Raw genomic sequence first — 15,943 nt, 5'->3', positions numbered from 1 at the left:
CTCTCTCTCTCTCTCTCTCTCTCTCTCTCTCTCTCTCTCTCTCTCTCTCTCTCTCTCTCTCTCTCGGTGTTCCTTTGGTCGCGCGAGCGACGTCCGCGGCGCGGATGGACACCGTAAAAATGTTTACAGCCCACCGTGAATTTCGAGCGCGCAGTTTTCACGCTGTAGCACTTTAATGGGACATCATTAGCTTTACGATAGCGGGTAATTTATGTCGCCGTATAATTACGACGCTTTACGGACAATGCGACGTAATAATGCTGTCACCGGTGTCGCAACAATACGTCCGCGATCGCGCAGATTTATTACAAAACGATTCCGTCGATGAGGCCTGCGTCTGTGTCTTCCTATGAGATTTCGACTCGCTCCTCTAAATCCCCTTAAGATAGCGCCTCGTCCCAAATAGAGTAAACACGTTTTCTTGCTAACGGCGTCGTTGCTGAGGGCTCGAAAGGCCCTACCTCAATCTTTTATACCTCGGCGATGCACAATGCCGCCGGTAAGCCGAAACTGGCTAGCCTGTGTAGAAAGACATTGTACCCGGCAACATCTGCTCGAAATACAAACCGCTAATAGAAGTTCACAAAGAGATATCACGAATGGTGAAAGAGGATGACGAGGGGCATTAGGGGGAGCGGCGAAATTCAACGAAGATGGGATGAACATCCCCGGTCTAGGATGTAACGAAAAAAAGAAATAAAAAAAATGAACGGGAACAAAAGAGTTAATTGAGTAATCCACCCTAGAACGAGAGGCAGGGGGTGCATGAGCGACAGCAGCGCAGGAAGAAATTGAACAATCAAAAACCGTGCATTCCCAAAGAAAGCGTTATTAATCACCTCGTAGAGGCACGACCTGGGAAACGCGTTATCGTGAAAGAGGTTATGCGCGATTTTCTATCTTCTGCCGGAAACCACATTCTCGTAAATCAAGCGATGGTGGAATCCGCGAGAAAGCGGTGTGGGCTCTGCGAGAGAGCGTCTCCTTCTCACCCGGAAAGACGTGCGTTTACGGCAATCGTACGCGCTCGCTTACGTCCGATTTTAAACGAGCAATCGTCGATTTCGACGATAATCGACTAAATCGCGATCGGCAATCGAGAGCTCAAGGAGAGAGGGAGGGAAGGCGAGCCAAGTGAGGAAGAGAAAGAGTAGCGGAGGGTTGAAAAAGATCGTCGGCCGTTCTCCTCTTGGTCATTGGTTGCCAACACGGCGAGAACGACTCCTTTCTAGCGTGGGTCGGCTGAGTATTTAATAGGAAGCAACGAGCAACAGGTACAAGCCAACAACTCGCTTGGGTTACGCCCATTCCGACGCGCTTCTCGTCGCACGGCCGCTATTTTCTCTTTATCGGCGTGGCTTTCCTCCCTTCTACGATGTTTCTCGCCGACCGGAAAGCGCCGTCACGAACCTGCGCGCTCTTCTCTCTCTCCTTCTCTCACGAAGCGGATCGACGGACGCGCGATGTCGCGGATAATCTCGGTCTCCGCTCTCGAAGACTCTGGAGAACCGAAGCGCTGTATCTCTCCATGGTGACATCTCGTATGATCATAGAGATCATTGATATGCAAATTGTCGGTGTAACGTGTCCGCGATCGAGGATGAGTCGAGCGTTTCGCCGAGTTACGTGATCTCCTTACGAGATCGTTTCAACCAGGGTGCAAACCCGATTATTCTCTCCTCTTTCTCTCTCTCTCTCTTATGCCGCATGCTTTATTAAATCCATTTAAGGAAACGATGAGAGAGAGACCAACGGCTGTTGCGGCCTCGCAGTAGGTAGGTTCTTTCGCGAGACGAAACCAATTTTCCACGAGTAACGATCGCCGCGTTGATTGTTTTTGTTACCGACGTCTCAGGTGCATGTGTACGGTGCATGCGTGTTGGAAGAGAGAAAGAGAGAAAGTATAAGGACGGGCGTAAAGAGGGGGAGAAAGAAATTTTAAGGAGCGAACGAAACGGAGTTCCGTGATGGGCTCTCGGGGATCTCTTTAAAGTGCCGCGGTCTTCCGATAATTAGAGGGCAGCCATTGTTACACCGGGGTTCTCGAGTGGAGAAAGAGCGAGTCGGGCGACGAAGAGCAGCACGAGGAGAACGCGAGAGAGGAGAGAGAAGGCCGGCAAAGAGACGGCCACGGAGACGGCGAAACGAGACTCTCGGGGCCGAGGACGGAGAAAAAAGTCCGGCCTACCCACGGAAATACATGATTTTAAGAGCCGCCACGCGATGGAGACGGTAAACGACGTGAGTGAAATCGAAAGAGAAGCAACACGAGTGGACGACGCGAGAAGATCGTGAGAACGGGAGAAAATGACGGCGTCGAAAGCGCGCGCTCGCACGAGGCGAGGAAATGTTCGAGATAAGTGATTTAACGCTTTTGAGACCTCGCGATAATACTTTTCACGCGACTACCTGATAATTGTGGGTGGGCAATAAAGTGCGAAATAAACGGCGTTTGCCGTGAGTACAGGTGTTCGCGGTGAACGCCGCGACAGACAGCACAAACTAGAGAAAGGCGTCTCAAAAGGCGTCCAAAGCACATCTAAGTCCGGGTCTGCAATAAGTGTAGTAAGCTTTTTCCTAAGAATAATACACCTTGATAGAGAAGTAGAAAGAGACAGAAAAGTCAGTCAAACCTCGCACTGGTGACCAATAATTTCTACTAGCATGAATTTTGGTTGGGTTCTGCCTTTCTGCTTTACTGCTAAGGTGTGAATTCTTTCTAAGGCCTATAATTTCTGGTAAAAAGTGTTTCCCGCGCTGCTTTAACAATTGGATCTGACCAACCCACTTGAAGCTTAGGGATTATGACTTCAGGTAATAGTGGAAAACGTTTTTAGCTGAAAATACAGTTTTGGGCTTGGAGCACAAAGATTATTCGCTACACCTATCGTAGATCCGGACTGATAGGATGTCTTTTGAACGTCTCTTAGTAGTTTATGCTGTTTGCGTATTAGAAAGATGCACTGGAAGAGGTGCAAGAACGCGGGCTTACCTTAGGAGCAAGCAACGGATCTCCCTCATTGTGTCGTATCGCGATTAAGCAACTACCACATGTTTCATCACCACCAGTGAGGTTCACCTTTTTCGCGCGAACGTACGACAACGCGCGTTCCGAGTACAATAGTGTGACACCAATAGTACGATAGTGACTACCAATTCGGATTATGTTGGCCGGTGATCCATCCGTTTGCATAAATCATCGTTGCCGTCTCTCAACCACGCGACAAACAAATTGGGCCACTCGGTCTTGTTTGATAAGTGCCACGGCGCTTTCTTCTCGATGAGTATCATCGGTAACTCACGTGCCTGTCGCTCATACAGTCACGCGTTACGCGGGTATCGGAGAAATTGAAAGTCTCCCGAATCTCGGCCGCCGTACATCGTCGACGGGCTGACGTGCAATATCCTCGGCAGTGTTCACTAATAGCGCGATAAATTTCAACCGCCTCGTGTCCTGAAAAATGACGGCGAAAGGGGACGCATTTCCTCCGAGTCACTCTCCACCTGACTCCGCGTTCAATCCCGCGCGTCGCGGAGCCGCTTCACCAATGTCGTCTCCAACGTGTCCTGGGCACTTTTACACCTCGTCGTGCTAGATAACACTACGTATCGAGAATACGTCGGACGCGAAACACCTCGGCCATCGTTCATATTCACAACTTGTAACGCTGACAAAACGTGCGCACGTTGTTGTCTTTGTGGTTGAATCGGTCACGTGGACGATCGCGAGGTTCGTTCGGTTATCACGGGCTCCTCTCCGAATCCACGACGTTGTCGGACCAATGTCGGACACAATTAAGAGCACGCGGTGAGTCGCGATATGGCCTATAACGAATGACGGATAAGACTCGAAATTAAAAGCGACGAAGAGAACAACGACGACGATGACGACGGCTACGTCGCGGACGAGACCTCGGAGAGTCTCGCCTGCATTATAATTGGCCCAGGTCCCAGCCACTGTTCCTCTGATAACAGGTTCTCCGGTTTTGGTGCACCGTTTCCAGCGGCGGCCGTATCGCGCGCATGCGTCCGTCCCCTTCCCGACCCCGTGTACGTCCTCTTCTTTGAGAGGTCGTAAAGATAATGCCCACATGCTAGCCAGCAGCATCAGCACGGAAAATTTATCCAGATTCCATTTCAATGGAGATCGTTGAGCGCGATTAATTAACTCGACGGCCGGCGGATCGGAGCGGCTGGCATCATGAGGGCTGGCAAGCCCACGGGCCCTATTGTCGTTGTTTACGGGATAACATCGCGCCCGTCTCGAGGAATCGACGCGAGGCTCCATTTACACGGGATAATTAGAGCGGACTTTTCATCGCGCGGACAATACGCGCGCGGCCGAAATCGGACGGGGATTAATTTACCCGGTGTAAACTGAAACGCGGCTGAAAGCGAGTCGTGCAATTAGCGGCCGACGGGGCATAATTCGCATAACATTGTCTAACACGTCAAACGTGTTTCGGATACCTTTCAGATGTTCCCCCTGCGTTCTTACAGCACCGTCATGCGAGAAAATTAGAGTATATTTTTTTTTCAAGAATATTTCGCGAGATACATCAATGCACTTTCCAAATCTCACTAGAGATAAAATAATATACGAGTAATAAAACAAGAGAAAAAAAATTCACTCTGTAGGAGTGAAAAATAGCTCAAATTTGATTGACTCGGCTATCACTCTACTTTTTGAGTGAAGGCTCACTCTAAGAAATTTAGAGAGTATAAAACACGATCCACGGTTAAAAAAAATCAGAAATCGTCGAGCTGACGAAGGCGTTCTCTGGGATGCCTCGGTGCACCCAGAAAAAGAGACGCGATTGTGCTTTCCTCTCTTTAAGTTAACTGCGAGCGGGTCAATTCGACGGTTTCCCCCGTTCCAAATATCCCTGCCTTTACGATCCATAAAGGGACGAACCTCGCTTTTAGTGGCTATTACACGAATCCCCGGCTTGGCGTAACATTTACGGCTTATGCACCGTGTGCGGCAGTCGTTAAAACACATCGCGCGGTCCATATGCTCTCGGTGCGAGCCCTGTTTGCGTTTATGATTAGGCACATAACGTCCCGTCATTTTCCCCCGATTCTTCTTCCGATCCTCCTGAAGCGACGACACAGACGGCATTGTTACGGCTCGAGGGTTGAGTCCAATCTCTCCTCCAATTTTCTTAGAACAAACGCAAAACAGGAACAAATCCTCCTTTCTTTCTTCTTCACGAAGAAAACGTCCCATTTCACGTAGAATTCACAGCGATTTATGACCGACCCTTAAGATAAAACCACCGGTGCCTAATAACACTGGTACCTAACTCTGGGCATTCTTATTATTTTAGTATTAGTGTAGACATCGGTACTTTTACCTTATCCCACTAGCTTCAAAGTTTTCGGTGAAACGAGGGCGACCGCGCGCGGTGCGTTCGAAGCTTGGCTCGTATTCTTTCGTATGAATAACGCGACGGCACGATATACGCAAGAGGCACACGAGGGAAATATATCACACCGTGTCGGCTCTTTAAGAGAAGCCCTGCGTAGGCGCGCGAGTCCGTTCGAACTTCCCGTAGCTTTTCAATGAGAATCCACACGACTTATTAGGCACCGACGGACGGCTCCGTTCGTTCGTTAACGCTCGAATCTAGTTCGTTTGCCGAACTAATCGTACCAATTATTCAGAGAGAGAGAGAGAGAGAGAGAGAGTTATTCGTATATTTTCCTTCAACTTACATAGCCAAGAAGGCGACTTGCCTTACGATTGTTAATCTTTTAATCACGCATATCTGTTCCTTATTTCTATCCATCTAGTTACTGATATTCTAATAGTTACATTGCCTCTCTCTATTTGATTGTAAATGCCAAAAGTGAGACTACTCAGGCACACGTTTTCTACATAATATTTCTCTAAGTCGAAAATTACGATATAAACTATTCGCGTATAACTCGAACTATAATTAGAAACAAACAGGAAACATTAGCGGAGGCCGGCTGTTCCTCGCGTTCCCCAAGCAGCTCTGTTCGAGTATCTTTCGCCGGAATTTATTGCGTCAACGAGTTGATTATCAAGGAGGCGGTCAGAATTTACGCACCTGAGCGATCTCACGTACGGCCGAGCGCTTTTTACGCTTCCTTCGTCAGCGTCTATGAATATTAATAAGGCTCCGGCGATCGACGAAATCCTCGAACGCCGTTGCGCTGTGGATTTTTTATTTCTCTTACAGAACGCGCTATTACATTGAATTCAGTTAATTACTCCGGATCGAATTTTATCGCACGTAGGCGTCTCGCTCGGACGACTGACACCTCGTGATCTCGACGAAACTTACACTCGCGAAAAAAAAAAACGGAACAGTAAAATTTCCCCGCTTAATGAGCGCAATGAGTCGTACTCCGTTTGTGTCTCGCTCAGCTTCGTTTCCACTTCAGCTTCTAGAAAGCTCGCGTTCTTGTTGAAAAGAGACCGCGAAGAAATCACCATCGATACGTTGACCGCGCGGCTGCACTCACGTGGCAGGAATTTCATCTCGCTTCCTCGATCTCCTCTCGTATGTCGTAGGTACGTGCGTGTGCGCGAGTGATCGAGGTGTAGCGAGGGCGCTTTTTGCGCGGAAATAATTACTCCTCGCAATTAACCGCGTATGTAATTAACTGATAAATTTTGCGTTAACTGCTCTCCATTACGCACGTCCAAGATTGATCGGCCTGAGATGGGCCGATATTTAAATCAAAAGCAATTTATTGCGGTTCATACATGTGGGATGCGGCGCGTATAATTCGCCTGCTTTTATGCGCGAAACGTGCGAAATTCAGAGAAGCAGCATCTCATCGGTTATAGTAAGGCAAAAGCACTAATTCTCGGACACGTACCTAATTCTGGACATTCTTATTGTTTTGCTCATTATAAATGCTTAAACTTTCGATATAGAATGTATGTGTGCATCCAATATATGCATAAATAGTTTTAATGTCCAAGATTTAAATATTCAGATTTCTTTAAAGACCAAGACAGTGAGGATGTCTAGAATTAGGCACATGTCCGGGTACTTTTGTTTTATAGTCGAATTGTTCGAGGATATTTGGCGTGTAAAGTGAAACACTCAATTATTGACATCCCCTTCGTCATCGATACTCTAGAAAAAAATATTGGTTCTTCATGCGACCATTATTGCAGTTAAACTGCTTGCCTGCATTCAATAATTCCAAGAGAGAATGTCACAATTAAAACTGTGAACAAGCGCTTGCCGCAAAAAAGTAGACTTTTTTTAAAATGTCAGTGATCAATAATTGGATGTTTCATCTCGTGACTTGCACGTGGCACGATGTCCTTTGTTTATTAATCCATTATCCTGATCAGCGCAGAGTTGAGTTAGTGATCAAAGAACCGACAAATAATGTCGCTGCAGATATCGTGGACATCTGTGCAGCGAGCGTTGCTCGATCGTAATGTTAATGAACGCACGAATGTTTACGGAATTGAAGGCGGGAACTCCTGTTACGCCGTAACTATCCCCCGCAATCTACGCCGCATAAAATTGTTCTTTATTGAAACCTCGCCATAAATCAGCGATTGGTTATGCTCGATTAGATCGCGTATTACGTCCGGAAACGTATCATTACATTTCGTAAATCCGTCGCGGTGCACCGGCCGTTACCGCTAAAATACGGATCGTATGCACATATATGTGTCCCGAGATAATTATCCAATATTATTTATTTACCGATTATTATCCGCGATACCGTTGCGCGCCGTCTCCCTCCCCTCGAGAATTCCATTAGAAAGGAAAACGTAACTGTTGTGTTTCGAAACTTCCGGTATAATTAACGCATAAGTCGGCGCGCGCAGGCGGATTTCTCACCCACCACGGTTTCTTGCTTGCGCGCGGATGACATTAATAAACACCTATTACGGGACGACGTCATCGTCCCTCATCGTAAAATTGTTCGCGGCGAGAAACGGCCGCGACATGGGAAATTATCGTTTTAAGTCGCGGATCGTGAAGGCGAGAGGCAAAATTAATTCAGTGCGACGTGCATGTTAATTAAAGGAATTATTTATTTGAACACGCGTGTCATGATTACACGGTTTCACAAGAGGACAGGGGTAACGCCGGTTTACCGGAGAGCCGCTTATTACTCATTTATTTATTGATTTCTCGGAGAGCGCTCCTTTTAAAGGGAATCCATTATCACACATTGTACGTATCCGATGTTTTAGGAGACGGTTATTGTTTCATGAAAACAAATCCCACTTTGAAATGCGATTGTGAATGATCGCAGCGATAGTGCGGCCAGTAGTGTACTTATATTAGCAACTGCTAATAGACCATAAACTCCTCGCGTCAGCTTTTATTCTATCGTAAATCACTCGGCCATGAATGTAGATAAAATATCTCTATGCAATACGATATCGTATTTCGCCTAATGGTACAGATCGTGTGTTGTAATTGTGGGATCGTTTTTCAGCGAGCGCGTGTAGCAGGATACATTTCCAGTTGCGGCCGCGGGAGATCTAGCTCGAATAATAATTATTCATACACACCGATAAAATGATCATTGTATCTTATCCGAGATATTATCGATACAAGCTACTATCGCGAGTAATAGTTTGATAATTACAACAGGTTATTGGCTGCCGGCCGTAGTCACGCTGCGATAGTAAGTTTTCCTAATCGCGACGTAAAGGAGCGATACAGACTGACTGGCCATCCGCGTCCTCGTGCAAAGTCAATCCTATCTCTTGCAGCACAGCGTTTTCTGCCACACCTTCCTTTTTACAATTTCTTATGATCTCTTGATTCTCGAGATTTCCCTCGCACAGGTTTCGCAGAGCGAGTATGGTCCATTGCAATATAACTGTGTGGAAATTATCACTAAAGACAATATATAACAAAAAAAAAAAAAAAAACTGGCGATAAAATGAGATAAAATTCAACTTACGCGGATTCCTCGCGTCTATGTTACAGCAATCCAAAAGTAATGGAATTCCATCTATTTCACGAAACTGAAATTATATATATGCATTTGTTTTGTTTTCCGAACAACATACGAATAGCTCGCGAGACCAAAAATATTTTCTCAGTCAGCAACGATATATATTATATTGTGCGTTTGATGAATATAAAAGAAAAATTATCTACATTCTACCATCGTGACGAGCAACATGTGTCTTTGTCATCCTTGACACTGAAAGGCTGAATTAATACTCCGCCCGCAGGCTCAGGTTTCCGCTCTGATTCATCATAACTAATTTATCTGTCGATATGCGCGCGACGCAAACTTTGTTATCCCGTGGATTTGCTAAATTTGCAACGTGTATCAGATTCCGATTACTATGCTACATCTCACAGTTAGACAGGATACTTAATTTCGCTTTGTCTGACGCGACAGGACGTGTGTACTACTGCGTATCTTTTGTTTGCGTATCACTTATGCAAGATGTAATCAGTCGGAGAAGTATCGATTTCTTGTTCCGTACGACACGTAACAAAAGGCAAATTTATATTTTGCAATTGTATGAAGATTTCTTGCGTTCAAAAGTAATTTATCGTGTTACAAACGATATCGGAGAATGTCAGACACTAGTTATTAATTGTAAATACGTTTTGATAAATCAGTTACATGATTAAAAAATACAAATTATATAATGCAATAAAATGATTTCTTGATTCAATAATGATTAATTGATTCGATATATATGTCGCGAAAATGTTTACAAATAATTATATTTTTTAAATTAATATATCGACCATCGATCTATCTTGTATTTTAATTCTTCTCGTGGCCATATGAAATCATGGGGCGCACCTTGACGGTTCCCTCGAACCACGTTTAAAATCAACAAGGAATCTTCTTTATTCACACTAGATACATATTGATACTAGAGAAATTGTACATTTTCCTTTTTGGAAATTATATTTAATTTTGAAAATGTACATGTGCAATCTACTTACCAGATCTTGATACATCTTGTTCCTGTACACCATGTTTCCAATAACTTTTATTAGTCCTGATTTAAAACCATACACAGGATGATCCTGTGGATCGTGATTTGTAGTTTGTTCAGTTACACTGGCATCATTTGTCGTTGAATTTACGTGAATTGTTCTCCTTTGAATATTAGGTGCCACTTGACTTAAATTCGTAATCGGAGTAAAATAATTGTTCGATTCTTTCCCCATCATGTGTAAGGACATTAAAAGATCTGCAAATGTACTTCAACTATATTACATTGCTTTAATATCTGATTAAAATATATAGGGGGAACAATAATGCACTTACATTTACAATTAATAATCAAAGGCCTGGCATTTTTTGAAATCTTGTATGGCATTAGTGTAAGGGATCCCAAGATGTTGAGGATAAGAATTATTTCTGTAGGATCTATACTGTCTACATACGTGTCTACAGTTTTTAAAATAAGATCACTTTTCTTACAAAATGTTAATGCTAGAAATTCAGCTGCATCATTTGTGAGCGTCGACACAGTTTGATGCGTGGATTGCCAGAGTTCATCATAAATTATTTCAAGTAGATCTAATTTCTCATTCACAGCCATGTTATTGTATGTAGTTTCAAATACATTAGGGTAATGTAATATGTATAATAATGCATCTTTTGCAGATGTAAAACCTTCTTTGATTGGTTTTAACAATTGGGAACACAGATGATTCTTTTCATCATCTGTGAAATAATTTTCTTGTAATTGTTTTACTGCATTATGTACAAATATGCAAGCTGCATTGGCAAGAAGCTTGTGATCAGACTGAATGCTATTCCTAAAAATAATTGAAACAATTAATTATAAAGACCAAAGTATATAAACAGCATTAACTGTTTATATACAGTCATGTTTATGTATATAAACTTACATTATAGCTTGTTTCAAATTATTATGATTTAAATATGCTAGAACATCCTCATTCTCCACAGTAGTTGCATTCTTACATGCATATGTAAATAAATTACATAAAAATTGTATACTGAGCCTAAAGATATCTAGTTCATTATCAGTCAAACAGCTTACATATTCATCATGTGCACTAATATAATTTATGGTCCACTTTATGATTCCATCGTAAGGAAAATGAGAACTGTATGGATAATCACAATCCTTTTCATATTCATATACATTATTTTCAGCTAGTTTATCATACAAGTATTTGTTATATTTATCAGATTCTCTATTTTCTAATGTATACTGTCTGTATTTATAGCTATCGAGACAAGAGTTTCCCAAACATTTTAAACACAATATTTTGACCATATTAGGGCTGGTTTCAGTAATAAGTATCTGACATATCTGTGCTAAAATAGCCGTATTAGGTGGTTCCCTGAAATGTTACAATCAACCTGTAAAATTATTCAATATCAATTGATACATTAACAAAATATTTTATACATACCTTGCCTCTTGCTTGACAAAGTACTTTGGTTTGACAAGTTCCAACAGTTGATCCCAATTTTCCTCATGTATAATCGCTTTCAATTGCTGTGCATCGACAATAGACATTATTAAAATGTTATTATTTTTTAACAGATCATTCCTATATCAATTGAAGTTTATTCTGCTATTACGTGCATGTGCGAGATGTCATCGATAACACATGCACTAGAGCCCTCTATCTACAGATACCTTCTCATGAATGAACAATAAATGAACGTGATTGGTACCACATATCAGCCAATCACTATCCGTTATTTCGGTTAAAACTTTGTTCTTTTTAGTTGAACTATATGAACTGATTAATATTCTGGAAATATTCTGTTTTGATTGATGCAATTCCATCCACCTAGCAAACTAGCACAAAAACAAGCATTGTGTGCTGCTGGCTTAGGTAGATGTGTTCGCGTTTTTAGCACACTTTTAGCACTTTGAGGCTGAAGTTCCATGGCATGTATTTTTCGCGTAAACGCGTCACCAATAAATTGCAACGTTTAGTATTTCTGTTGGAACTTCTAAAAGAATAGAAAGATGTGATTGGTTACGCGGTTACGCGTTAAGCCCGTATCAGACAATCACAGTGAGGCGCCAAGTCAGCGATTGGTCCATTGAGAGTCGGCAGTCGGGTCGGCCTGTGCAGTCGGTAGTCTGATACGGGCTTTACGCGAAAATACGTGCCATGAAACTCCACCCTTACGATTAATGCCTGTTGGACTTATTTTTAAAAAGAAGAGTTCTCATTGAATTTCGCTCATCGTGTCTGATGTGAACGGACATTAGGTGCAAAAGTGTCAAAAGTGCAAGCAACGCGAACGAACCTAGTGAATGCTACTGGTGCTTGTTGCATCGTGTCGAGTCAATGTCTGTCATAGGGTGCTTTCCAATTGCTTAACACATCTTGACACACACGTACATAAGACCAGTTTATTGGTCACATATTATCTAAAATATCTTGTAAGATAATATGCAACCAATAAACTGATTTTGTGTTGGTCTGTTAGCAAAAGAGAGAGAAATGTATAAAGCGCGTAGAGACTGGACATTCGGGGATTCCGCGTGATTGGTGCACGTGACTTGTGTCCACTAAATGACAGCGCCAATATAGGGTGCGTTCAGATTCTTCATCCGGGTGCACTCTATTACTAGAAACACTATAGTATATGTTACATATACTATAGCACTTCTAGTAATAGAATACACCCGGATGTGGAATCTGAACGCAGCCTAAGTTAGAGTGAGAAAAATTTACTCGTCTTACTCTACTTATTGCAGCAGTGCAGCGAAAAAGTACAGACTACGCACTTCTTACGAGCTCACGTATTGGCGGCTGCCATTTTGTGGGCGTGTAGTTTGCAACGCCACCACAATAAAAGCGGAATTGTCGAAGTACTCAATCGACGCGTGGTTTTCGAATTTCGATCTCTGCGTGGAACAGCCGTCATAAACATATCGATCGAAGTACTACAGCCATTGAGTACTACTTCATTAAGCACTTAGTGAGCTCGTGTATCCTATTGACATATTCTTTTAGATCTAAAAATATACACTAGTCAGATGCAAAAGCTCAGTAAGCAGTTGTAGTACTGTCTCACTGAATGCTTTTATCTGCTGAACGCACCCATTGTATTCTATGGCCCATATTCTGAATCTTCTTTTATCACTAAAAGTACCTTAAATAGCTTCTCAGCCAATTAGGTGACTCCTAAGCGTCTTTTATAAGCTGCGTTCCGAAATGTACTGCCAGTACTGAAAATGTATAGTTCATGTCACGTATACTATAGAATTTCAGCACTGGAAGTGAATTTCGGAACGCAGCCATAGATAAAAGAGGATTCAGAATATGGGCCTATGACTTTGACATCTTGAAGTTTGTTTTCCTGACATTACATAGCTGCTGCTGCGTCCCCGCCATTACATTTAATTGTACGCAACGTTTCGTGACTCGCGTTTGTGACGGGTCCACGTTTGTACACTTGCGTCCGTTATTAATAAGAAGAAAAGCAGTCGGAAGGTAACCGTAGTTCATTTCGAAAATGTAACATACAAAGTATTACATTCGTTACGAGAGCAGGTTTCATTTATGGAACTTTGGTTTCATTTTGCTATGTCACTCTTGGTAAAGTGACATGTTCAATTCATTACTTCGTTAGCTAAAGTTTAGATTTGTTTCAACTAAGTTAAGACATTCTAGTATAGATTATAATTTTGTACTAATATTTTTCCCTCGTAATATTACGAAATGTGTTGGAGTTATGAATACCGCCGCCTAACCTCAAACTAAGTTTTTCTGAAACGTCATACTAAACACTTATTCGTCTTTGTTTTCAGATGTTTTTGACACGCTCGGAATACGATCGTGGCGTGAACACCTTCTCGCCAGAAGGAAGATTATTTCAAGTGGAGTATGCTATAGAAGCCATAAAACTTGGTTCCACAGCCATCGGAATTGCAACAGCAGAAGGAGTAGTTCTGGCAGTGGAGAAACGCATTACCTCTACTTTAATGGAACCGACAACAGTAGAAAAAATTGTAGAAATCGACAAGCATATAGGATGTGCAGCATCTGGTCTAATGGCAGACTCGAGGACAATGATCGATAGAGCTCGAGTTGAATGCCAGAATCATTGGTTCGTGTACAACGAAAAGATGACGGTGGAGTCAACTGCTCAAGCTGTGTCTAATCTAGCCATACAATTCGGAGATAGCGACGATGATGGCACTGCTATGTCCAGGCCGTTTGGTGTAGCGATGTTATTTGCTGGGATTGATGAGAAAGGTCCACAGTTGTATCATATGGATCCATCTGGTACTTTTGTTCAGTTTGATGCAAAGGCTATAGGATCTGGTAGTGAGGGTGCTCAGCAGAACCTTCAAGAAGTGTACCACAAGGTAATTTAGTCTATTACTTAAATATGAGTAAATCGTATAAATTTATCTCAACGTTGGACATTACCTTGACTGTTATTGCAGTCCATGACACTTAAGGAAGCATTGAAAGCTGCGCTGACAATATTGAAGCAAGTGATGGAAGAGAAACTCAATGACACTAATATTGAGGTGATGACGATGACACCTGGGCAACTGTTTCACATGTTTGCTAAAGCTGAATTACAAGAGGTGATTAAAGATATTGCTTAAGAATTGTTTATTGCGTATGTATAAATCATTGCGAGTACTGTCATACCAAGTTGTAGAAAGAATGAATGAATTTCTTACATGGAACAGCATAATTATAAATTATATCTCTACTTTATACAGGACGAATACTTTACTTCTGTTATATCTAACAGTCCCATTTACCTTGTTTAGAGAGAAAATATTAAAAAGAAAAAAAATCATTGGAGTGGATTTATAAATCGTCCTATAGTGCTCCTACAGCCTTCCATATTACGTTCCTATGTTTTGCTTAATATAAATCAGGTTCTGTAAAATAATTTCTTTTTGGTTTTTGTTCAATTTAGTTGATAGACTACAACGCCAATTTAGAAGATCTCGCGAGATCGACAGCCGGTAACACCTTCCCAATGTCCCAGCCTGCTACCTCCTTTATCGAGTAAAAACAGTTCGCAAGAAACTCCAAGGTACATCTCCAGAGGTACTTTCCTTTCTTCCCATACATATTCCTACGAAATTGTTTCCATTTATTCTCCTGGCGTCGCGTCGTAACGTCAGACAGACATGAGAAAGAGAGAGAGAGAGAGAGAGAGAGAGAGAGAGAGAGAGAGAGAGAGAAAGAAAGAAATAAACTGCTATCTATTTTCGAGAAGTCGCACAAATATAAACACACACACACACACACATACATATATATACACAATATGTAAATTTTTTTTCTTTTTACGAAAACACTTTTAGCAAGATAATATTTGATAGTATATTGGTATTTTAATCGATTTATCCGTAAAACGTCAATCTAATCAGTAAAACATAAATTGTTGGACATATCTATCGTCTGACGTTACGTCGAATGCCTCGAACAGTCACGTGGAAAGAGTTATAATGAATAATCAGATACGGCAGCTTTTCGCCACGACGGTGAAGGTATAACACAGAGGCATTTCCAGACCGCTTCGTTGTTAAATTCGCAGCGGTCGGAAATGGGTGCGACGGATGGCTCGTTTTCGATTAAAAGCGTTCGCCGGCTGAATGCGCGTATCCGAAATCAATAATTAATTTTACCGGCTAGCCGAGAACGGGCGAAAGCGAGCTTGGCGGAAATGGTCGGATACCGCTTGGATGCTGCGATGCTTCGATAAAACGTCCCTTTTTATCCCGTTCTCTCGGCTGCCAGATTATTGGATATTATTCCATTTCAAGCGTTCAATCCCGGTACGATTCGCTCGCTTGGATTCCCACGGGGGTTTCCTCGTCGCCTATTGATTGCACGTTACTCTTAAAATATATGTATGTATATACGAAATCTCTATATATAACACGTTGTGCGAATGTATATTTTGTCGCGCGTCGTGCCAGGCGCATTCTATACGAATGAATCGCACGAATCGAATCCATTAA

General features: G+C 42.5%; 4 protein-coding genes across 6 annotated transcripts in view; 2 read left to right on the top strand and 2 right to left on the bottom strand.

Annotated features, from left to right (window-relative positions):
- The window catches only part of LOC116848756 (protein Wnt-7b-like), a 64,347-nt gene extending 60,407 nt beyond the window's left edge, over positions 1 to 3,940 (bottom strand). The window contains exon 1 of the mRNA XM_032825193.1: positions 2,993 to 3,940. Coding sequence (XP_032681084.1) covers positions 2,993 to 3,021 — 29 coding nt within the window. The 5' untranslated portion in view covers positions 3,022 to 3,940. The remainder of the gene's footprint in view (positions 1 to 2,992) is intronic.
- A 4,083-nt stretch (positions 3,941 to 8,023) lies between these two features.
- Positions 8,024 to 11,601, bottom strand: LOC116848776 (ataxin-10). Of its 3 annotated transcripts, none has more exons than XM_032825230.1 (7): positions 11,391 to 11,601; positions 10,857 to 11,318; positions 10,267 to 10,763; positions 9,939 to 10,189; positions 8,926 to 8,989; positions 8,605 to 8,841; positions 8,024 to 8,497 (listed from the first exon to the last, which is right to left on the bottom strand). In XM_032825230.1, the coding sequence occupies exons 1-6, from the start codon at positions 11,495 to 11,497 to the stop codon at positions 8,654 to 8,656; spliced, it is 1,569 nt and encodes a 522-aa protein (XP_032681121.1). In that variant the 5' UTR covers positions 11,498 to 11,601; the 3' UTR covers positions 8,024 to 8,497; positions 8,605 to 8,653. The 3 variants fall into 3 exon arrangements, with proteins under 3 accessions (XP_032681121.1, XP_032681122.1, XP_032681120.1); XM_032825231.1 differs by having other exon boundaries at positions 8,024 to 8,841; positions 10,857 to 10,927; positions 11,012 to 11,318; XM_032825229.1 differs by having other exon boundaries at positions 8,024 to 8,841.
- A 1,669-nt stretch (positions 11,602 to 13,270) lies between these two features.
- LOC116848745 (proteasome subunit alpha type-5) lies at positions 13,271 to 14,688 on the top strand. The gene is made up of 3 exons (XM_032825167.1): positions 13,271 to 13,439; positions 13,757 to 14,317; positions 14,399 to 14,688. The coding sequence occupies exons 2-3, from the start codon at positions 13,757 to 13,759 to the stop codon at positions 14,564 to 14,566; spliced, it is 729 nt and encodes a 242-aa protein (XP_032681058.1). The 5' UTR covers positions 13,271 to 13,439; the 3' UTR covers positions 14,567 to 14,688.
- Positions 14,689 to 14,897: 209 nt separating this feature from the next.
- LOC116848743 overlaps positions 14,898 to 15,943 on the top strand; it is an 82,218-nt gene continuing 81,172 nt past the window's right edge. Inside the window, exon 1 of the mRNA XM_032825164.1 lies at positions 14,898 to 15,023. The gene's annotated coding sequence lies outside the window, so the exon portion shown is untranslated. The remainder of the gene's footprint in view (positions 15,024 to 15,943) is intronic.

This window comes from Odontomachus brunneus, unplaced genomic scaffold (assembly GCF_010583005.1).
Source record: "Odontomachus brunneus isolate Ranch 3 - 2012 unplaced genomic scaffold, Obru_v1 Obru_scaffold_100, whole genome shotgun sequence".
NCBI classification, from domain to species: domain Eukaryota; kingdom Metazoa; phylum Arthropoda; class Insecta; order Hymenoptera; family Formicidae; genus Odontomachus; species Odontomachus brunneus.
Note: the sequence above shows the minus strand (reverse complement) of the source record. Positions and strands in the feature narration are given on the sequence as shown.